General features: G+C 39.2%; 2 protein-coding genes and 1 long non-coding RNA gene across 3 annotated transcripts; 1 reads left to right on the top strand and 2 right to left on the bottom strand.

Moving 5' to 3' along the window:
- Positions 1–55: 55 nt before the first annotated feature.
- On the bottom strand, positions 56–6,759 carry LOC149043343 (uncharacterized). Its single transcript, XR_016187687.1, has 4 exons — positions 6,531–6,759; positions 5,595–5,721; positions 3,351–3,555; positions 56–2,871 (listed from the first exon to the last, which is right to left on the bottom strand). It is a non-coding gene; the product is annotated as an uncharacterized LOC149043343 (long non-coding RNA).
- LOC149043344 (uncharacterized) lies at positions 1,173–5,492 on the top strand. The gene is made up of 8 exons (XM_089209484.1): positions 1,173–3,035; positions 3,133–3,263; positions 3,395–3,623; positions 3,710–3,895; positions 4,043–4,161; positions 4,435–4,543; positions 4,742–4,851; positions 4,968–5,492. Exons 1-8 carry the CDS (start codon positions 1,173–1,175, stop codon positions 5,116–5,118), a joined length of 2,898 nt encoding a protein of 965 aa, XP_089065610.1. The 3' UTR covers positions 5,119–5,492.
- Positions 6,760–9,712: 2,953 nt separating the features above from the next.
- Positions 9,713–19,874, bottom strand: LOC113686257 (uncharacterized). The gene is made up of 11 exons (XM_089209486.1): positions 19,294–19,874; positions 19,084–19,140; positions 17,362–17,848; positions 16,558–16,658; positions 15,357–15,532; positions 14,887–14,968; positions 14,151–14,220; positions 11,699–11,782; positions 11,269–11,413; positions 10,699–10,793; positions 9,713–10,474 (listed from the first exon to the last, which is right to left on the bottom strand). Exons 1-11 carry the CDS (start codon positions 19,817–19,819, stop codon positions 10,267–10,269), a joined length of 2,031 nt encoding a protein of 676 aa, XP_089065612.1. The 5' UTR covers positions 19,820–19,874; the 3' UTR covers positions 9,713–10,266.
- Positions 19,875–19,912: the final 38 nt, after the last annotated feature.

The following is a 19,912-nucleotide window of genomic DNA, read 5'->3' as shown; positions in this document are numbered from 1 at the left end:
TTTCGTTTGCACTCTTTTTCCTTTTTTTTTGAAAAACAAAGAAAGCAGCCCAAAATTATGAAAGCTTGAGTCTCCAGAAATCTTTAATTTACCAAAATCAAGTTCCAAGAATGACACGAGGGTAGAAACATAAAACAGTTGATGTCTGGGGAGTAAATTATTATACGAAGGTAAATAAAGATCTATAGTGTAAAAAATACATTTGAAATAATGAAAAAGATATCGAGTTTTCAGGATTCATTACACATAAAATAAAACACAAGGGAGAATTTCCGAACATACTTGGAAAACACTGGGCTCTGGGGTCTGTGGTTAACATAAAAAGAAAACTTAATAAATGTCGTTTTGACAACCTCTTTATAAAATACTCCAGTCGCAAGTGCCGGAAATCTCATTTGGAAAAAAAATCATCTTTTTTGCTTTGCGGAAAGTTTTTCAATATTTCAATAATCGCGCTATGTAACAGCTTTGTAAAATCTCTCTTTATGATGTCGGTAGTTTCGTCTTTTTTTAGTACAACCCATGTTTGAGCAAAAGTCTGGCAACCTTCCTATTGCCTGTCTGGCCCACGCATTCTCAGTGGTAACCGTGGAAACAAGACATTGCCTGCATGGACCAAAGGCGGTAAGGATACTATTGACACGGTTTGCTACGACATTTTCAAAAACGTGGCATAGAGTGCTTAGAACCTTATCATTACTTTCTGTTTCTCTATGAAAATATAGGATTCTCGAGGTGGAAAGAAACAGAAACCTCAAAATACCTCCGGACACGATTACTTAGCCAGCTCCGGAGGTTACATTAAAGTTCAAGGATCAAGAAAACTCGACTGCCCAGCAAGTCTGCAAGTGCGAGCTATACGGCTGTACACTGATTATACTTTAGAACCTGAAGAGTGCTCGTCAAAGAAAGGTCTACGGAAGGCAAAAGCCGGGATTCTCAAGCGATTAAAGGATGACAAGCAGACGGGAAAGCGCCTAAGAACGACGAAAAGATTCTATTTCAGGCTTCCCCTTAGTACAGCACACAAGGTACATCCTGTCGGTGAGGCCGCCACAATAGGTCACTCCATCCATCCGAAAATCGCAAGCAAGATCCGCGAGCTGGTTAGTGAAAATATAACTAGTCCAGATGTGGTACGGAAATGCTTGGAGCAGTACGTCGACAAAGAAATGTTTGGAAGTCATGAAGGTCATCAGAAACCCCGAAAGTCGAACCGACGATATTACCCCAGTCGCCAGGATTTGCGAAGTCATATCGCTCGAGCAATCAGCGCCAGCAAATACTGCGGTGATGATCAAGAGTCACTAAAGCGCAAAATTGAGCAATGGAGGCGTGACTCCCCATCATCCAAGTTCTACTTCAGGACAAGGGACGAGGTCAAGGATGGCGACGAGACAAAGTTTTTGTGCGTACACCAAGAAGAATGGCAGCGGAGGCTTCTCCTCAGGTATGGCAGTGACCTTGTACTTATGGATGCCACCTACAAAACGACTAAGTATGCGATCCCTTTGTTTTTCGTGTGTGTCCACACCAATGTGGGTTATAAGGTTGTAGCCGAATTTCTCTGCCAGAACGAGGACAATGAATGCATCGCGGAAGCCCTTCATATCATCAAAAGCTGGAATCCTACGTGGAAACCAAAGTATTTTATGGTAGATTATTCGATGGCGGAAATAAATGCTATCGAAAGCGAATTCCCAGATGTTGCGGTATACATATGCGATTTTCACCGCGAGCAGGCGTGGCAGAGATGGGTCAAAGCCGGCAAAAATGGACTGACCGTAGGGGAACAAAAGATGTTTCTAGAACTGATGCAAGCAATTGCTCGTGCTCGTTCGGAGACGTCCTACAAGAAGGCCGTGGAAAGCCTGAGAAAGTCGACGTTGTACTTAGGAAATCCCAAAGTACAAGAATACTGCGGGAAGGTGTGGTTGGACTGTTCCGATCGTTGGGCTCATGCATTTCGTGTTCAACAGGCCGTTAACATCGTGAATACCAACAATGGAATTGAAGCGCAGAATAAGTTGTTCAAATACAGGTATTTGCCTGGATCACTCGACAAATCAGTTTTTGGAATAGTGGTGATGATCGTGGAGTCGTTTATCCCTGATTCCTACCAACACTACCTGGACACCAACCTTCAGCTGAGTGGTTCTTATCGTGAATTCAAGCGCGATATACCTGACTATCTTCACAACCGTCCTCCTCATTTCGTCAAACACTGCCTCAGGAGTAACTTTGGGGCTGCTGAGTTTGCCGAACATGACGTGAAATGTGTCAATTTAGAAAAGGGTGAATTTCTCGTCAAAAGCAGTTCGAACAGTACGAAGCTGTTTGCTGTCAAGCTGTTGGAGCCAAGCTGCAAATGTGAAAGCTGGCGTAAAACGCATTTCCCTTGTAAACACCTTTTTGCTGTTTTCAACTTCTTTGACGAGTGGAGCTTTAACAGCTTACCGCATTCTTACAAAAATAGCGTCTTCATAACTCTGGACACCGTGCATTTTGATCAAGCCGATCCTGACGAACAACCAACCTCGGAACCGAGTTCAACGGACGAGGGAAATGACTTTTACAGTCAAGTATGCGGTGCAGAAACAACAGTCCCCACCTCATCTTCCGATGAATATGATGCACCTGCTCAATCCAGTGGCACTTCTTCCCGGCAAAAAATCAACGACAACGAGCAACCTTTCATAACTGAAAAGCTCAGAAAGCGCCTTCAGGAAAGAGTCGATGAATTAAGATCAGCAACATTCGTGGTCGATGATCCAGGTATCCTTGAGAATACTATCACGACTGTGGAATCTCTGCTAAAGGATCTCCGTCAAAGTTCCTCTCTTGAAAATGGCCTTCCTCTTCGACAGAGTCCTGCAAAAAAGCTCAAAGTTACAGAGGTAGACTACCACAAGGTTAAACATAAGACACTTCCCAAACGCAGACGACACAGCAAGAGAAGGAAGGACAGGGGCGTGGTTGTAGACTTGACAAGGGATGAGGGCAATTCCAAAGACAGTGCTGTGGAATTAGAAGAGGTTGGTATAATTCGTTGTTTTCTCACAACGATTGAAAGAACTGTTTATGTCAACGTGTAAAATGTTTATCTTGTATGTGCCAATGTTTTATTTGCAGGTTGACTCGATATGTGATGTGTCTCTTGATGACGATAATGAACTTGAACTGTGTAATGATGCGGATAACGACATGGATAATGATGAGCTAACTGGCACAATTCACGAGAGTTCTGCTCGTATCTCATTAAGGTATAATTCTATCGAATGTAGTAATACAGAACAGTGATCATAACTCTTCGAATATTCTATCAGTTAAGTAGGGAACGATTTATCAACCTTTTAGACTATTCTTTTGATCTACTGTTGTGGTGTATATACAGGCCTTCTCAGCTAGGAGAGTCAGAAGTACAGTTGTGTGACGCAGAGACGAGAGTTAAGACCTTGCAAGTCAACACTGGTATACGCGATTCCGTACTGGAAGTAGGGCCATTCAAAGTAACCGTTTCTGACTTGCTAGCCACTCTTCCTCCTGACACTTTATCTGCAAAAGAAACACAGAAAATTAAAGAGGAAATCCCTAGTTTTGTAGATGGATGGTTAACTGATATGGTGAGCAGTACTGTTTTCCAGTAACTATTTGAAAGATTAATTTTGTATATCTTCAGTTGTTAAAGTCGTTGTGCTTCTCTTTGTAGATCGTTGATGCTACACTGTGGAAACTAACAAAACTCAACCAAAAAATCTTTGCTGCTGACAGTACCCTTTGTCAGTTGGTGAAACATGGGGCAAGTACCCGTAGACTGTGGATGGGCGAGGGGTTCCATGGAATTGAAAAAATTGTTATTCCAATGAATATCACTGGACATCACTGGACATTACTGGTAAGTCGAGGATGCTATTCATACTGTACATTTTTTTTTTATAAAATAGTCATCTCTAAAATTTGTATTATATTCTTTAGATAAATTGAACATTGTACACATGACTCAGGACTTCGTTTTGACGACATAAAATAAATGTGTTCAAAGATTTTAGATAACAAGGAATCTATCCGTGTCTACATTGATCCTATTCATGGAAACAAACATTCAAATGAAATAACAGCAGCTTCCAATCCCAGCCTGTACAGACTTATAAATAACATAAGGTGAGTTTCTGTATTCCCAGCAAGACCCTGTGTTTCATTGTTGTGAGAGTTATGAATGGCCATTGTACTGGCCACATTGTTTTTATGATTTTTCAGCTATATATATATATATATATATGAGTAATTAAGTGACTTCATGTAACATAAACTTAACTAAACCTAACTTAATTGATTCCATCAATCGCCAGGAATTAATATTGAGACAATGTTCATAACTCATTTTTGTAGCTATATCCAGTAGCATTTATGAAAATGGTTGCAATCTTTCTGTAGTGAGGCTGCTGACATCAAAACAGGCTGGAAAAGTAAAGAGTGGGCATGCCTTGAGCCACCCCATTTTCAGCAAACTGATGGATTCAACTGTGGAGTACTTATTTGTAAGGTAATCTTTAGAGTAGTATAAAGCATTAGATAAGTGAGCTCATAGGTACCAATTCCATCAATACCTTTGACATTAAACAGTCAAAACATTATGATGTCATTCCATAGCAGTTTTTAAAGAAACATAATCAGAATATTTACATTTTTACATCAAGCAATCTTACATCATATATAATATCACTGCAAGATCTATTGTTAGTTTGCCAGGAACTTGTGTGATAACAGACCGATCACAAAGGTCAATGTTTCTATTGAGAGAATGAAGCTTCTATCCAACCTGTTTGGCAGCTGTTACGATGACATTTTGAGGTACAATAATTATGCCTTTCTTATCATTACAATCACCACTGTGTATTGTGTTTAATCCCAAAAAACAAATTGAGAATTAAGTAATCATTTTGAACTTTTACTTCACTTTTTGGCAGAGGAAGGGATGTTCTTGTTTACAAGGTGTGTCAGATGGATGACAGTGAAGACTGGCTTGGCTGCGATAGATGTGGACAGTTCTTCCATGCTAGTTGTTTAGGAGTGAACTTTGCCACAGCATTGCAAAATCCTTTCTTTTATTGTCCATGATCATACACTTAAAATACACACAAATAACAACCTATCTGGGAGTCTTCTTTTCATTTTTAAAGTATGTGATGGAGTTGTGGCTCAGCTTGTTGAAATTTACATTCAAGGGAAAAAAATTGTGAGAAAGTGTATTTTCTAAAGCAAGCTATATAATTTAAATCATTTTTTTCCAAAGAATATGCAGTAAAAGGGCCCAAGATGTGTACTGTTAAGAGACCAATCATTTAAGTCAGTTAAAATTTGACCGACTGAATGTGATCAGTAATACTTCTTTGTTACAGTCACAGCAAATGTTCCTTGATTTAGGCACTCATTTGCTGAGAAACTGATGAAATAGATATGTCATGTTCATTAAACATCTTTTTGGACAAGAACCATGGAACCAATATTTTCAGAAACTGTAATTGTAAAGAAAACAAGAAAGAACCAAAAGGCACACAAACAAGCAAAAGATAAAATACTAAACAAGAACTTACTGAAGAGAAAATTGAAGACACACTTCCAGAAGCGAGTGATAAAATGCCCTTTTTTACCCTGTATGTTCCAATCTGATTGATAAACCATTTACCAACCATTTACAAGACTCATGGCTGAAGCATTAACCTGTGAAAAATATTATCAAATTGGAGTTGATGATAAAATTAAGAAGGTCCAGTTCTAAATAATTCATATCCTTGTACTGTTAACAACAAAAGCAACAAAAAAACCTCTGCATTTCGGGTACAACACGTTTGTCACTGGTTTGTGTATAAATACTTTCTTTCCTAATTCCAAAAGCAATTCCCAGTATCTAAGAGTTATTTGGTGGGGGACAGGGGGAAGGGAACCCATGAGAATAGGGAATGGAAGTGTACTGGAGGCAAGAGGGGCAGGAACTGGGAAAAATTTTTAGCAAAATTGCATAAACTTTTGCAATGAAAATAAAACAGAGGCAAGAGCCATTTAATAAGGTTATGGGAATCAGGATGTTCAGACCCCTCTGTCCAACTCCCCCCTCCCTGCAGTAATTTGAAATCCAAGTTTTCCCAGCTCATGCGAACACACTTGAGTCCCCCCTTCACCAACTCAAACTGTTATTGTGAAGGACCTGCTCTTCACCATGACTAATAATTATTAATATGAAACCATTACATTTCCTTCTGCAATAAGCCAAGAATACCTTACTGGCCAGCTTCTAAAAGCTGCATATTTTTTACGATAATAATGCTTACTTGTTCTTAATTTTAACTGATGTCAACTACTAAGTTTTCAATGGGCCAGTAGACTATCAAACAGACGAACCTATTCCTGATCTTAACGGCAAAGTATATATGGCCACCTTGGAAGCTCAGCTTTTTTACTGTATTAAAAATTATACACGGAAAAGTTCTGCAGTTTTCTAATAAAGCATTCCTTTTTACCGATGTACTTACCTCCTATTTGAATCTGCCATTCAATTCGCCTTTTCTTAACGTAAATTCTAACAAAATCCTGCAAGGTTTCAACTCCGGAACCCAACTGATCAGAGTAGAGTAATCAATTGTGATACCGCTGGTTGACTGCAGGCAGATCCTTGTTTATTATTACTAAAGTGAGACGACCGCTGACACGATAAAATCATACTGCAGAAGGGGGTCACAGAGTCTACGTGGGAATTCGCGACCCGAAATTGCTGCGTTAGTAAACAAGAAATGGCTTCATTTTAGAATCCAGTTTCCTCACGGCATGTTTCAGGACAGGGTTGCTCTAGACTGGATCCAGATCTGTTCAGATATGTCTTCTAAGGCCCGTGAGAGGAACATTTTTTAATATAAAGATTGCCAGTACTCTGAAATACCATAAAATTACATGAATGTAGGTTTTGGTTGAAATTTTAACTTTCTGTTTTGATAGCAGGTAGAAAGTATTCATTTCAAGGTATCACGGAAGTTAAATGCGCTGTGAGAGATTATTCAGCGTTAGTTGATTTCCGGTTGATTTTTTCCGATAAGTGACAGATAATTGAACAATAGGATCATATAGTATATTTAAAATGAGAGAGACCAGAGACAAAAAAACAGTGAGAGATAGGTAGAAATAGGTAGAAACCTTGCGATTCACTCAAGTACTCTTTGGTTTGGCACCATCTCCATTCCTCTTGGCCGCAGTTATCAAAGAACATCTACAGCGATACAAAATGGTGAACCCGGAACTAGTGGAGCAGATAGAGCGCAGTATGTACGTGGATGATTTAATCAGTGGCGGGGAGACAACAAAACAAGCGTTAGAAATCAAGATGACAGCCACAACAATCTTTGGTGAGGCGACTTTCAAGCTGCACAAGCGGCATTCCAACAATCGGGAGTTAGAAGTTGAAACTGCGACTTCAGATGAAGAAAGTCAGGGTTTCGTCAAACAACAACTGGGAACCAGAAAGGGCGAATCAAAACTGCTGGGAGTCCCCTGGGACAAAGAAAAGGACGAAATTCAAGTCAGCTTCCCGATTTTGTTAAACGATAAAAATACAACTATATTTAATCTGAAATATCGCAAGAGTTTCCTTATATTGGTGTCGAGGAAAGGACTGGAAATATTGTATTCCTTTAAACCATTCCTGCAAAAAAATTATAAAAAGGCAGGTTGATTACTTTTTATTCCTTTTGGAAGCCTTATCTTAAAGGTAGAGTTTGGTCACGTTTTCCTCGTTATGATAGTGAAGTTGACATAGAAACAGTTGTTCAGTTTCTATGGTAATTAGAACTCGTGATAATGTCTTGGGAAAGCTATGTTATTAATTAAGTTAATTTGTTAGTCCAGGAAGAGTGAATCTCTCTGGTAAAAGGTCACGTTCGACACCTCTCATTCTTAAAGGTGCAAACGTGTGATACCTTCACGTTTTGCAATTAGATAGTTATTGTGATTAACACGTAGCAACTTGGGGGTGGTACGCCCCTTCTTCTCCAACTTTTGTAATCATGATGTTGTTATGTAACGGTCTTCTAAGGCAATTTTCTCTTAAGATACCCCTTTAGATGTGAATAATATTCCGTCAATAGGATAGTTATGATTTTTATATTACCAATCTCGTTTCTGTTCTGGCCGATCTCGACTGTAAGAATAAGAAATTTAAGGTGGAAAATGATTTTGTAACTGCGCAAATAACTCGAAGGCGCATACCTAGTGGACAGGAACTGTCATACGTAATCTAATGTGATTCGTTGGCTGAGATGGAACGATGACGATACAAGAAGATTGACAGCTTGGTAGTGTCATCTGCAGTGTCACTCTTATAACAAACAACGTGTGTCAGAGATTTTACTTCTAACAATTTCAACCACTGAGCCGACAAAAAGGGGTATCCTGGGAAAAGTCGCAAAAATCTACGATCCACTCGGTCTGGCTTCACCAGTGACCCTCTCTGGAAAAATGCTCTTCAGAGATGCCTGCGACACGAAGTTCGCGTGGGATAGCCCCCTACCAAGTGACTTACAAGCCAAATGGAAGAAATGGGAACAAGGACTTCCAGAGCACGTGAACGCGCCAAGAAATGTCGTGAAGCATGTAGGGACGGGGCGGGGAAAGGAACACTCGAACGGGCAGTACAATACCTTTACCCACTGGAGCTGTCCTGCGATCGGGAGAATGTAAAGGCTCCTCCGCAACTCAACCCCGAGGCCCTGAAATTCAAGCCCAGGAGGGATGCAGCGGTAGCTGCTCGTTATCGCATTCAAGACGCGAACATTGATGCTGATTAGAGATATTTAGGAACACTGAACTGATATACTGGACTAACTTTCCGTTTCGTTCATTGAATTTCAAATTTTATCGAGTGTGCCATTCTAGTGTTTTTCCCCTGTTGAAAAAAAACAGGGGAGTGTGTGAGAGATTCAGCGTGAATTGATTTACGGTTGATTTTTTGCGACAAGCGACAGATGATTAAACAGTAGGATCATGTTATATATTAAAAATGAGAGAGATCAGAGCTTGAGACAAAAAAACGGTGAGAGAGGGAGGGAGATCAAGTCGATTTTATAAATGAAACGTGAAGTTTCGGAACATGGCAGATTCTTCTGTCTCATTTCCGACAGCGCGTCTTCATGCAAACTGAAATAGCATGCAAATTACTCGCGCTATCCTTGTGGAATATACATTTTCTAACGCTTAATAAACAGTGATTTCAGATATTTTAATATGGTGTTAAGTGCAAAGGGGTTAATGATCGAATAGCTCTTGTCGATGCCAAAACTATGAAAAAGGGGGGACTTAGTTGGGACAAAGTTTGTACATTGGTCAATTGATAGGCCGGGGACTGGGCAGGAAACTCATAGAATAAGTACATGCATTACACGTGCATCAAATGTTTTTTTTTATACAAAACCAATCATCTTACTTGTGACGTCAAACTCTCCGACTGTTGTTCCGTTACTAACTCGCGCACTCTAAGGAATCTGTTTCGATCGATTGTAACGTCAGTATAACTTGCATTAATAGGAATCTCTTTCAGTTGATTGTTAGTTCGGTATCACTCGCACTCTAAGGGTAACCGGTCAAGTCGCCCGAAAGTCATCTCGCCCGAAGTCATGTCGCCCGGAACCAGAGTCATGTTGGCCGAAATTCATAGTCATGTCGCCCGAAATTTTATCGAGTGTTTAATCTTGAAGAAAAGTAACAATCGTAAGGAATAAACACGTAAAATGTTGACTCGTAAGATGTTTTCGTCCGCTAACCTATGCGAATATGAAGTAAAACAAAGACTCAAATATCGCTGTTCATTTCAGCGTTAATCGTTGCTATGAACTAAACTGCTCATTCTACAGTACATACAATACACTTTTTGACTTTAAAAATTACTTTCAGTGCGATGGAAACCAAAAATATCAGTAGGAAAAGATAGAAAAATAACCAGATGGGAAGCTTAATTAAAACAGAAACAAGGATGGTTGAAGTTGGAGAAGATTAAGACGGATTTAGCTTAATTTTCCATGATGGAAAACTGGTGACGTTGGTCCTTCAGAAGGTCCGTCAATATTTGCTTACGTTGTAACTCAACTTTTTGTCCATGAAAATACATCGCAGCCAATATGCAACTTCACTAGAGAGAGATCTTCCCTTTGTGAATCCACCTAACTCGTCACATATATAATTCATCACAATATTTCTTACGGACGTATTTAGCTCGAAGTCTTATTTCTATAACTCTGTTAAAGTATGCGGTGCGTTCCTCTGCATCCAGAGTTTAAGCGAGTCAGAAGCTCTACTGAACTGCCGCCTACAAGTCTGTGTACAGGCGTTGAAGAGAAATGGAAGATTTTTAACGCCAAAGATGGAGGACGGGGCTTTGATTACCCTTACTCCGCGACCAAACATTGGACCGTCACAACAGTCACAGCGAGTATAACTGGAAAAAAAAATCAATCAATCAATAAACAAGAAAAAAAAAAAAAAAACGTGGTGATGCGCCACCAGCATGCGCGCGTGCTCTGAGACTTGAATTTGAAAACATATCGAGGAAATTTGTTACGTGTACGATTTTCGCATGTGCGAGTTTTTTTTAACGTTTTTCTGCCAAACAAAAACTGGTTCTACAAGAGCTAGTATCAACATCACCAAGGACAGTCTTACCTTTCTAGAATATTTTTAATCACCGGCGGTAAATCGCGTTTCTTAATATGTAGTCCTTGTCCAAACACAGCTAAAGCAGCCAAGTCTCCCAGCCGCTGCAACGAAAAACAAACCAAACTCAGATTCAGAATGTATAGTCCATCACTACTAAAGCGGAATTGGCTTCTTGTAAATAAATGTAAACTTCCATGGTCCAAACTAAATTCTGGTACAATTCGGCCTCTTTAAATTTCAAATAGCCTGCAGAATGGACGTAATTTTTTTAGATTTTTCAGTCGAACGGAGGCAAGCGTGAGGCGAACTGGAACTGAGAGTCACGAGCGAGAGAAGGAGCACAAAACTCCCCTTACGCGTGACTCGCACTTCGCGCTCGCCTCAGTTCAACTGAAATTGCACCCGTGAGGTTAGGGAAGATAGTGAAAGATAACAGACCTGGGACAAAGAAAAAACATCTACCTTCAATACAGGTTAAACAACCTTTTCGCCCGGGTTTTCCTCATGTTTTTTAAAAATTTTTCATTTAGCTTTTCCCTTCATCTCAAAACTTTCCTTATGTACTTCTCGTCTCACCTGAGGTTGATTTTTAGCTGTCTCTCGCCACATTAGTGGATGTGTGAAGTTATTTTGTATTCTGACATACTTCAAGTTCAGATGCAGTGCTCCAACTGGCAAGGCTCCAAGTTGATTTCCTTCCAGATTCAATTCCCTTAGAGAACTATATATTTAAACAAGGGAAGGGTATAAAAAGAAAATATTTTAACCCTTTACATCATAACATCAGTATGCATATTCTCCATACTGCTCTCTGTACATTTTCTATGGAGCTGACAAGGAGAATTTGTATAACAATCAAGAGCTTATTCAGCTAGTAATCATTTCCTTTATTCTCATGACCTCAATGTGTGATACAAAGGAGGTAGTGTTGGGAGAATTTAGATGCTGGTCACTCTCAGGGGTCAGTTTTAGTTGCAAGACTATGAGGTGAAAACGGCAAACATACCTTAGGTTTCCAATGTCTGAAGGAATAAATGAGAGCAGGTTGTAGGCCAGGTCCAGAAGCTCAAGATGTTTCAGCTGGAAGAGACTACAGAAATAACACAGCTATTAGTAACTGGGTGCTTATCTGAAGAAAGTTCAAGACCTGGCCAGGTCATTGTGTTGTGTTCTTGAACAAGATGCTTTACTGTCATAGTGCCTCTCTTCATCCAGGGGTATAGAGGAAATCCTGATAGAATCCTGGGAGGGGGGGGGGAGGGGAAGGGGCTGGTAACCTGCAAAGCACTGACCTCCTATGCTATCCAACATCCTATCCTAAGAGGCCCATGCAGCCTGAGCTTATTCCGGTTTCAGTCACCTTATGCTACAGAAACAAAAATAAGCTCTGGCTGTGTGGGCTTCTTAGGTAAAGAGCAACTTTCCTTTAAACTTATCTGAACTCAAACAGGTATGATCTTTCTAAGTAGAAAGTACACAAGAAAAGACAAGAAGGTAAGGGCATGCTGTAGTGACAAACATGCCAAAAAAGCTGATAAACCAATATTAATGCACTTTACATTTTTTTTCTACATTGTGCATCTTCAGAAATGACTTTTGAACAAAATCACAATTAAATCTAATTTTAGGAGTTCAAAAGTAAATTTACAAACAGAAAAGATATGAAATTTGTTGACAATAAAGGTAAATATTGCTGGAAAGGAGCAGTATTGACAAATATTAAAACAAAAGTGAAAGAAGTCAAAACCTGGATTCAAGGAGTTTCAGTGAAAGAGGGAGAATTTAATTACCGTATTTACCCGCGGATAGGCCGCACTTTTTTCCCGGAAAAATGGGACCGAAATTGGGGTTGCGGCTTATACGCGGGTACAAGCGTTTTGACACCTCATTAATATGCACGAGAACTCACGGTAGTACAGTAAATTGGCGTTTTAATGTTCGCTTTAAATTGTTCCTAACTTACAACACATACAACTAAACGCGAAGTCCATATCTTCGAAGAATCTTGATTTTCTCTGCAGCAATGAGCGCATCAAGTTTTTTAACGTGTCTCTTGTTTGAAGATGTCCAAAACAGCGTGCACGGAATAGCCATTCCTTCTCGGGAGCCTTTCGAGTGCTTCCTTTTTCCAGTCACTTTGCAGGAAATTTCACCACCGTTCTCTAAAATAGGATCGTTTCACAGTGATTTTAGCCTGCCTAGGAGATGGAACGAAGCTTCCCCCCTATGTGGTGTTTAAACGAAAAACTCTGCCAAAAGATTTGGTGCTGCCACGGGGTATCCATGTTCGTGCTCAAGCCAAAGGGTGGATGGACGAATCGCTTGTAAAAGACTGGCTGAACTCCGTCTGGACCAAAGTTGGCGGGCTTCTACGAAAAAGAAATCTCCTTGTGTGGGACTCGTTTAGAGCTCACTTAAGTGACAATGTTAAGCGGGTTTTGAAAAATTCACGCACAGATGTGGCCGGGTGGGATGACAAGTCTTTTACAACCTTTGGACGTCGGTGTCAACAAGCCCTTCAAAGACAATTTAAGACAATACTGGAACGAGTGGATGCTTGCTGGAAACCACACATTCACACCAGCAGGCCGCATTCGAAAACCTGACCTCCGCCAGATTTGCCAGTGGATTCTAGACAGCTGGAATGCCATTTCCACAGACACCATCAAACGATCATTTCTCAAATGCTGCATCACGAACGCACTTGATGGCACTGAAGACGACATTCTCTGGGAAGATATGGATGAAAGTGATCCGTTTGCCGACAATGATGGAGCGGAGTCAATTGTAGACGAAGAAGGTGGATGTGAACGAACAAGAATACCGTGACATTTTTGGTGAAAGTGACATTGATGAAGGTGATTTCAATGGATTTTAATTTTGATCGGACAACAATGAAACTTTGTTGTGTAGCTTTTATCGATTGAAAAGTTCATCATGGAATGTATATTAGTTTCATGTAAATATTTTAATAGTTGTTAACAGATTACAACTTGTTTATGATTTTGGCGAACTTGTTTACAAGGCTTATGCTTCACTTTACTCGTGTTTGTACATATGAGGACAGAAACTTGTTCGAAAAAATTATCTTTAATTAAGATTACTTTGTATATAAAATGTTAGCGAATAGACGTTTCAGTTTCTAGTTTGAACATTTTCACGTTCGTGTAGGAACTATTGCAAAAATAAACTTGACTTGATACACATCAGCTGTTGTTGATTTCAAACTTTGCTTTATTTATCCCGGTACTCGACCTCAACAATTTTTTTTTTCCCATGAAAACCATTGAATGTTTGGGGTGCGGCCAATACGCGGGTGCGGCCTATCTGCGGGTAAATACGGTATATGTTGCAAGAAAAAAAGTAGTATTGAAAAATATTACAACAGAAGTAAGGGAAGTCAAAACCTGAAGTTTAAGTGATAGAGAGAGAATTTACTCTTTGCAACAAAAGCATACCTTGATGGTAAAGATGTAAGAAGGTTGAAGGACATTTCAAACACAACGAGCCTCTTCAGCTTTTTTATACCTAAAAATGGTTACATCACAATCTCAGATTAACAAAGTAGCACACAGATTCATCTTTTGTGTATTCACCACCTAAATGTAATGTGTGAGACAAATTCATAGTTGGATTTGGTGATACAGAATGAATTATATACAGCTCTTACTTATTTCCTCTTTCACCATCTTATGAAAAGTTTAATGTTTTAAATTTCATCTTTGTATAAGCTGCAAGTATCTTATTTATTTGGAGCAGTTTCAGAAAACCCTAAACATACTGCTTCAAAGCAGGAAAGTACAAAATAAATTGCTCTTCCAAGAAAAAAAATTAGCAGGAAGGTAAAAAAAATTACTATTGGATAAAGATCAATAGTGTGGAAGGAGTTATCCACCTTTCAGACGACCATACTGACCAACAAAAATAAAATGGGCCAAAAATTGAAGCATTTGACAAATTGTCCTGTGGGGCACATAATCTAGAGCAATATAACCACCCCTCTTTAAGTGTATCCCTACTTTATCCTAAAATCTCATGCATCTAGTATCCTAAATAACTTTTGATAATTCCTAAGAGGTTTTAGATCAGTAAATTAATCACACAGTACATTTTTTAATGACAAAAAAAGTCATAAAACTGTATACTCCCAGAGGTAGTAATGGACAGTAAAGAGATTGCCATTTTCCTACATACCAAGGGGAATTTCTTTTATAGGATTGTTCCTTAGTTTTAGTGAAACCAAGTTGACCAGCTGCAGAATCTCTGGAGGGAAAACCTAAAAGAATTTTGAGGATAAAAAATTGATAAAAAGCATTAGAAATATTATATAGATCTGAGTCTGAGACTAGTTCACCTGTCAAATTTTTTTTATTCAAAGGTTGGAGATTTTTTGTAGAGGGCACAATCATATCCAAAGATGTCCAAAGATTTCTGAAAATGTGGCAAAAATGTCTCAAAGGCTTTCAACCCAATCTCTGGTCCCCCCCCCCCATTTTTAGTTAGGCCTGAGAATTTTTTCAGTGCAAGGCACAAACTGGTAAAGGATAAATATTTCTGAGTTATTGCCAGGTATGGTCCTGGTGAGGTCATTAATTTGTCTTTAAGAGTTCCCATACAGTTCTTCTGATGTAAAAAACAAAGGACAGCTTAAGATCAGTGCTCACCCAAAGATCATTAAAGGACAGATTCAAATGTGTTAGCATCCCTGCCAGTGGGCTCATATCAGGAAGTTGATTCAAGAAGTGTGCCCTGAAGTTAAGAATTGATGAGCCTGTCATCATGGCATTTAATACCACAGCTTCCAGTGGAGACATTTGCGCATCATAAACATCAGCACTCACTAAGAAGGAAAATAAAAGAACAAATTTAGGATTTGCAGTGTATATAACCACACTAATTAATTTATTACTGGAGCTTTCCCTATGATGCATGCACCCTAAATCCCAGTAAGATAGTGTTATGAAATACCATTATATATTTCATGTGAGGGGCATCTATCGAGGAAAATACTGTCCTTGGAAAAGAGCTGAAAACCATCTAAAAGGATCATATTGCCAGCTAAGGGCATCTTGTGGTAAGTGCCCTGTGCAACACCAACCAGTGAAATAGGCCCACAGTACAAGGAGCTGTGTTCCATACAATCTGTTTACATGCAAGTGTGTGACAGGTTTTATTATGTCCCCCAATAGCGATGGAGATGTTGGAGAGAGAGGACCCTCACTGACAGTTATCAGTAAAGAGTGCAGTCACAAATTAAAACCTTAGGGTTTTAATCGGTGAATGGACTTTTTACTGATAAGTCCACTCTGAGGCTTGAACTTTACACCTCCTTGAGGGCAGTTAAACCATCTACACTTACATCCAAAAATGCACACAATAACAAAAGTAGCAGATTTGATAAAATTTTGTCACACCAAGTGAATGTTCATGGTCAAATTTGTCAAAGCAAAATCAGCATGGTGCAATTGATGATTTTGATGAATTTTAGGTTGGTCAGATCACTTAACATAGCTGAACCCATATAGAGTCCTTCTTGTAGAAATTCCAGGTTGAGCCCCTCTGAAATAGTCGACAAAGGCTACATTTGCAGGTCAAAGTAACGTGAATTTACAACTCTTAGCATGGGAGGGAATTAGGGGTTCTTGAAATATGAGTGTCAATTAATTTTTAATCCTGATATTACCCAAAATTTCTGGACTTTACTCAACAACAATAATGTTTATCAGCCACTTAATAAAAAATCAGAGTAAGTATTCTGAATTCAGTTTGGTCTTGACTTAATGACAAGTTTGTCAGACTTGTTGTTAGCACAGAAGAAGGCAAATAAAGTCTTTCTAATGTTTTCCTTCATAGCATAATACAAACCAAATGGAGATGATGTTCTTGGCAGCTCCTCTCCTTGGAAATATGCTGGCTGTGAACTTGGAAGTATTACCTCCACACTCTGATATTCTGGTGCTGGTTCACTGAGCAAAAACAAGTAAAAAATTAAATAATGAAAAGTACTATGGGCTGGTTATTAAAACAAAGTTTAGCCATAGAGTAAAAGAACCACACTCTAAACTATCTTCAATTTGGCTGAATCTTTTACTTTTGTAGGCATGCAGTGTCTAGAGTGCCAAAGGCTAACAGTGAAAGGACAGTTATTTAATTAAATCAACCCCCTTATAGAGGATAACTGAGGCCTACTTCTGGCAAAAACACACAGTTTGGCTTCACTGTTCAGCCATTTTCCCAAGTTTAACCATTTTACCAAGTTGAAAAATAATAGTGAGCCTTGTATGAGGCCATCAAGGACCAAATTTGAGTTGATATTATTCCTCAGCTCAAAAGAATCCTGTGAACAGCATACATTTCTTGGATTGAAAAACAAATAATTGAAATAGAAACTAATGTGAGCTTTCAGTGGTTTGTATAGTTTGTACTGCAGCACCATCTCTGTCAAACAAGTAATTATTAAAATTTGGTTTGTCTTGGAGATTTGGATCAAGAGGTTAGGGGGGAAAGGGGGGGGTGGGGGGTTATCAGAAACTTTTAAGGTTCCAAGCAGAAGAAGAGTAGGAGAGGTGGGGGGAGGGAGAGGGGTTGTAAAAGCAATCACTGTAAAAAAAGGAATTAATCTTTGAATCAGATCACAGCTCAAACACACAACACAATCATGCTACTTACATTTCTAGCCTTAATGTTCTTTCTTTTACAGCTGTTTTTGATTTGTCTGACTCATAATCAACTTTTCCATCTCCTTCAATTACATCATGATCTACATCATGTTTTAAAAAAGAATCTTGACTCAAAGCAAATCGAGTTTTTAGTTCTCTGGTTCCATATCCCTCTTCAGTTTCCATGGCCTCTTTCTTTACACCTTTTTCCCGAGGAGATGATACCATTTCAGCCATTGTCACTTCACCAATAGTTTGAACTGGAATGCTTGCCATTTTCTTCCGATGATCATCTCTTCCGGAGGATACTTGAGTATCCTTGTCAATGTCAGTAACACATTCTGTTTCTATTGGTGGTAGCAGTGCATATCTAGAAGCTGGTATTGTCAGTTTAGAAGCTGCTGGAGTGACAGGAAATACAGTGGATGCTCTTTCTGGAATCAAAGTCAATTCTTGATCTGGTGTCTGGAAAATTTCCATTCCTTGGAATTGCATCTCTGTGGGAAAAAAATAAGAAAAAATTATGGCCCTGGCCCTTTAACTCCCAAGATCTCATTAGTGATTCTCCTTACTCTCTGCAATACAGTTCTTCTGATGTTACTTCAGAGAATTAGGTATTAGATCAACCAATAAGCCCCTAATTGATACTTTTCTTGGTTCTCATTATTTACCTTCTTGATTTTGTATTGATATGGTAAGGAGAAACTCTATCTTGGTCACTCATGGGAATTAAAGAGTTAAACAATAGACAACTCCACTGTTCAGTGGCTGTAACTGTGCTTAAAACAGATTCCTTATATGATCATGCTATTGCTAAAGAGCAAATCACAATTAGAGCAAAATCTCATTGTTGATTCTCCTCACTGTCTCTCATACAATTTTTATGATGTTAGTTTGGAGATTTTTATACTGGATCAGCTAAATATTCCCCTAATTCATATTTTTCTTTATTCTCATCACTTGTCTGCTTGATAATGTATTGATATTGTAAGGAGAAATTCTATCTTGGTCATTAGTAAGGGGGTAGAGGGGGGCCTAAGGTCTATATGAAGCACTCTTTGTTTTTAAAAGTGATAATAAAGCATGATGTACCCGTGCTTGTCAAGGAAAAGGCAACCTCTGAAAAATTCATGCTTCTTACTTTTAGTCTAATTTCACATAGACACATTTATCATTGAATCTTTCTGTAATAATTGTTTATTTTACCAGCCAATCAGCCTGTGCATATTGGCCAAAGTGGTCCCTCCTTTTTTAGGAGGAGGGGTGACTGCACACTGAGTACAAGCCAATCAGTTGTCAAGGGAAAATCTTAGGTGCGACAAAAGCCAGACTAACATCTGTTCCCATGCAAAAGTAAAAATTGGGTCTCTAAAATAAGATTAACATTACCCTCAGCTCTTAATTTTCTAATGGTTAAATCTTGGCTGGTTGCTGTTTTTTGTCAGACTGCAATTTTTCTAAAGAATACTTGGCTAACTTTCCCAAACAGAGTCCAGAAATTAACCCTGTAACTCCCACAAGTGACTAACATGTAACTTCTCCACATAATAACCATACATCATCCAATAAACAGGTGATGAGAATACTCAAATTTATCAGTTAGAGGTTGAAATCTTGGTCTAACGCCAAATTCTCATAAATCATTCGCAAGGAGATGTGTAGCAGCTTCAGAAGAGAATTAACAATCATAACTTGAACTACAGTTACTGTAGTTATTGTCAGATTTTCTCACCTATAAACAACTGTCTCGCTGGAACTCTTGGAGTAACATCTGGTACATCAATAACACCTGTATAAAGAACATTTGATCAATCTCTTTGTGATTCACAGCAAAAAGTACTAGGAAACAGCTGTCGCTTCATTAACGCGTTACACCATGGTTCACAAAGATACGACGAATTCATTGATCGATAGACTAAAAATTTGAATTATTAATACATACTGTCTATATCGAGATTATGAATGGAAGACTGATGAGGTCTGTTGGCAGCAAACCAGCTTGTCAATTTCTCGTAGTTTTGATCAGAAATCATTGGTTCTCCATCTTCATTGACTGCAGAGCGGGATGGTAGTCTTTTCAAGAAGTCCCTCAGAGTAAATTCAGGAGGTGGTCTCGAGTACGAATCTTTCACAAAAGCTTCCAAAGGCAGTTCTCTTAGTTTTCTTGGAGGTCGAAGAGGGAGAGGATCGGGTCCTTTTGTCCTGAAAGGCTTCACTAAAGACGCGATCGGCAGAGGCACATCGCCATGAAATCTCACCTCTCTGCCCGCTGAATCTGCGACTTTTGACTTAACAAGTCGCTTTGTGCTTGACACCTCGGGTGATTTTGACCACACTTTGTGATCTCTCTCCTCCGTCGAGGATTTATTTTCTGATCTTGAGCGCAGAGAGGGCGGTGGTTGTGATTTTTTAGGTGGTAAAGGCCTGCGTAAGAGAGGTATCGGTCTTGGCGAGCTAGCAGCCGCCATTATTTTGCTCTTTTCCTTTTGCCCGCTTCGCTCATTTCCATGACAACCATTATGACGAAACTGACGAGATTTCCGTAAGTACTCGTAGTAAGT

Source organism: Pocillopora damicornis, chromosome 6, assembly GCF_964200805.1.
Source record: "Pocillopora damicornis chromosome 6, jaPocDami1.2, whole genome shotgun sequence".
Taxonomy (NCBI): Eukaryota; Metazoa; Cnidaria; class Anthozoa; order Scleractinia; family Pocilloporidae; genus Pocillopora; species Pocillopora damicornis.
The sequence above is the reverse complement of the archived record's forward strand: the minus strand, read 5'-3'. Positions and strand labels throughout refer to the sequence as shown.

Bases quoted from the DNA above. Each gene is read 5' to 3' on its own strand.
- LOC149043344 (XM_089209484.1), top strand. From the start codon at position 1,173: ATGTTTGGAAGTCATGAAGGTCATCAGAAACCCCGAAAGTCGAACCGA. The intron at 3,036-3,132 runs GTTGGTATAATT...TTTTATTTGCAG, and splicing joins GTGCTGTGGAATTAGAAGAG to GTTGACTCGATATGTGATGT. The intron at 4,544-4,741 runs GTAATCTTTAGA...ATCTATTGTTAG, and splicing joins GTGGAGTACTTATTTGTAAG to TTTGCCAGGAACTTGTGTGA.
- LOC113686257 (XM_089209486.1), bottom strand. From the start codon at position 19,819: ATGGCGGCTGCTAGCTCGCCAAGACCGATACCTCTCTTACGCAGGCCT. The intron at 15,533-16,557 runs GTTTGTATTATG...TTTCCTTCTTAG, and splicing joins AAGAACATCATCTCCATTTG to TGAGTGCTGATGTTTATGAT. The intron at 14,969-15,356 runs GTGAGCACTGAT...AAATTCTTTTAG, and splicing joins TGTCCTTTAATGATCTTTGG to GTTTTCCCTCCAGAGATTCT.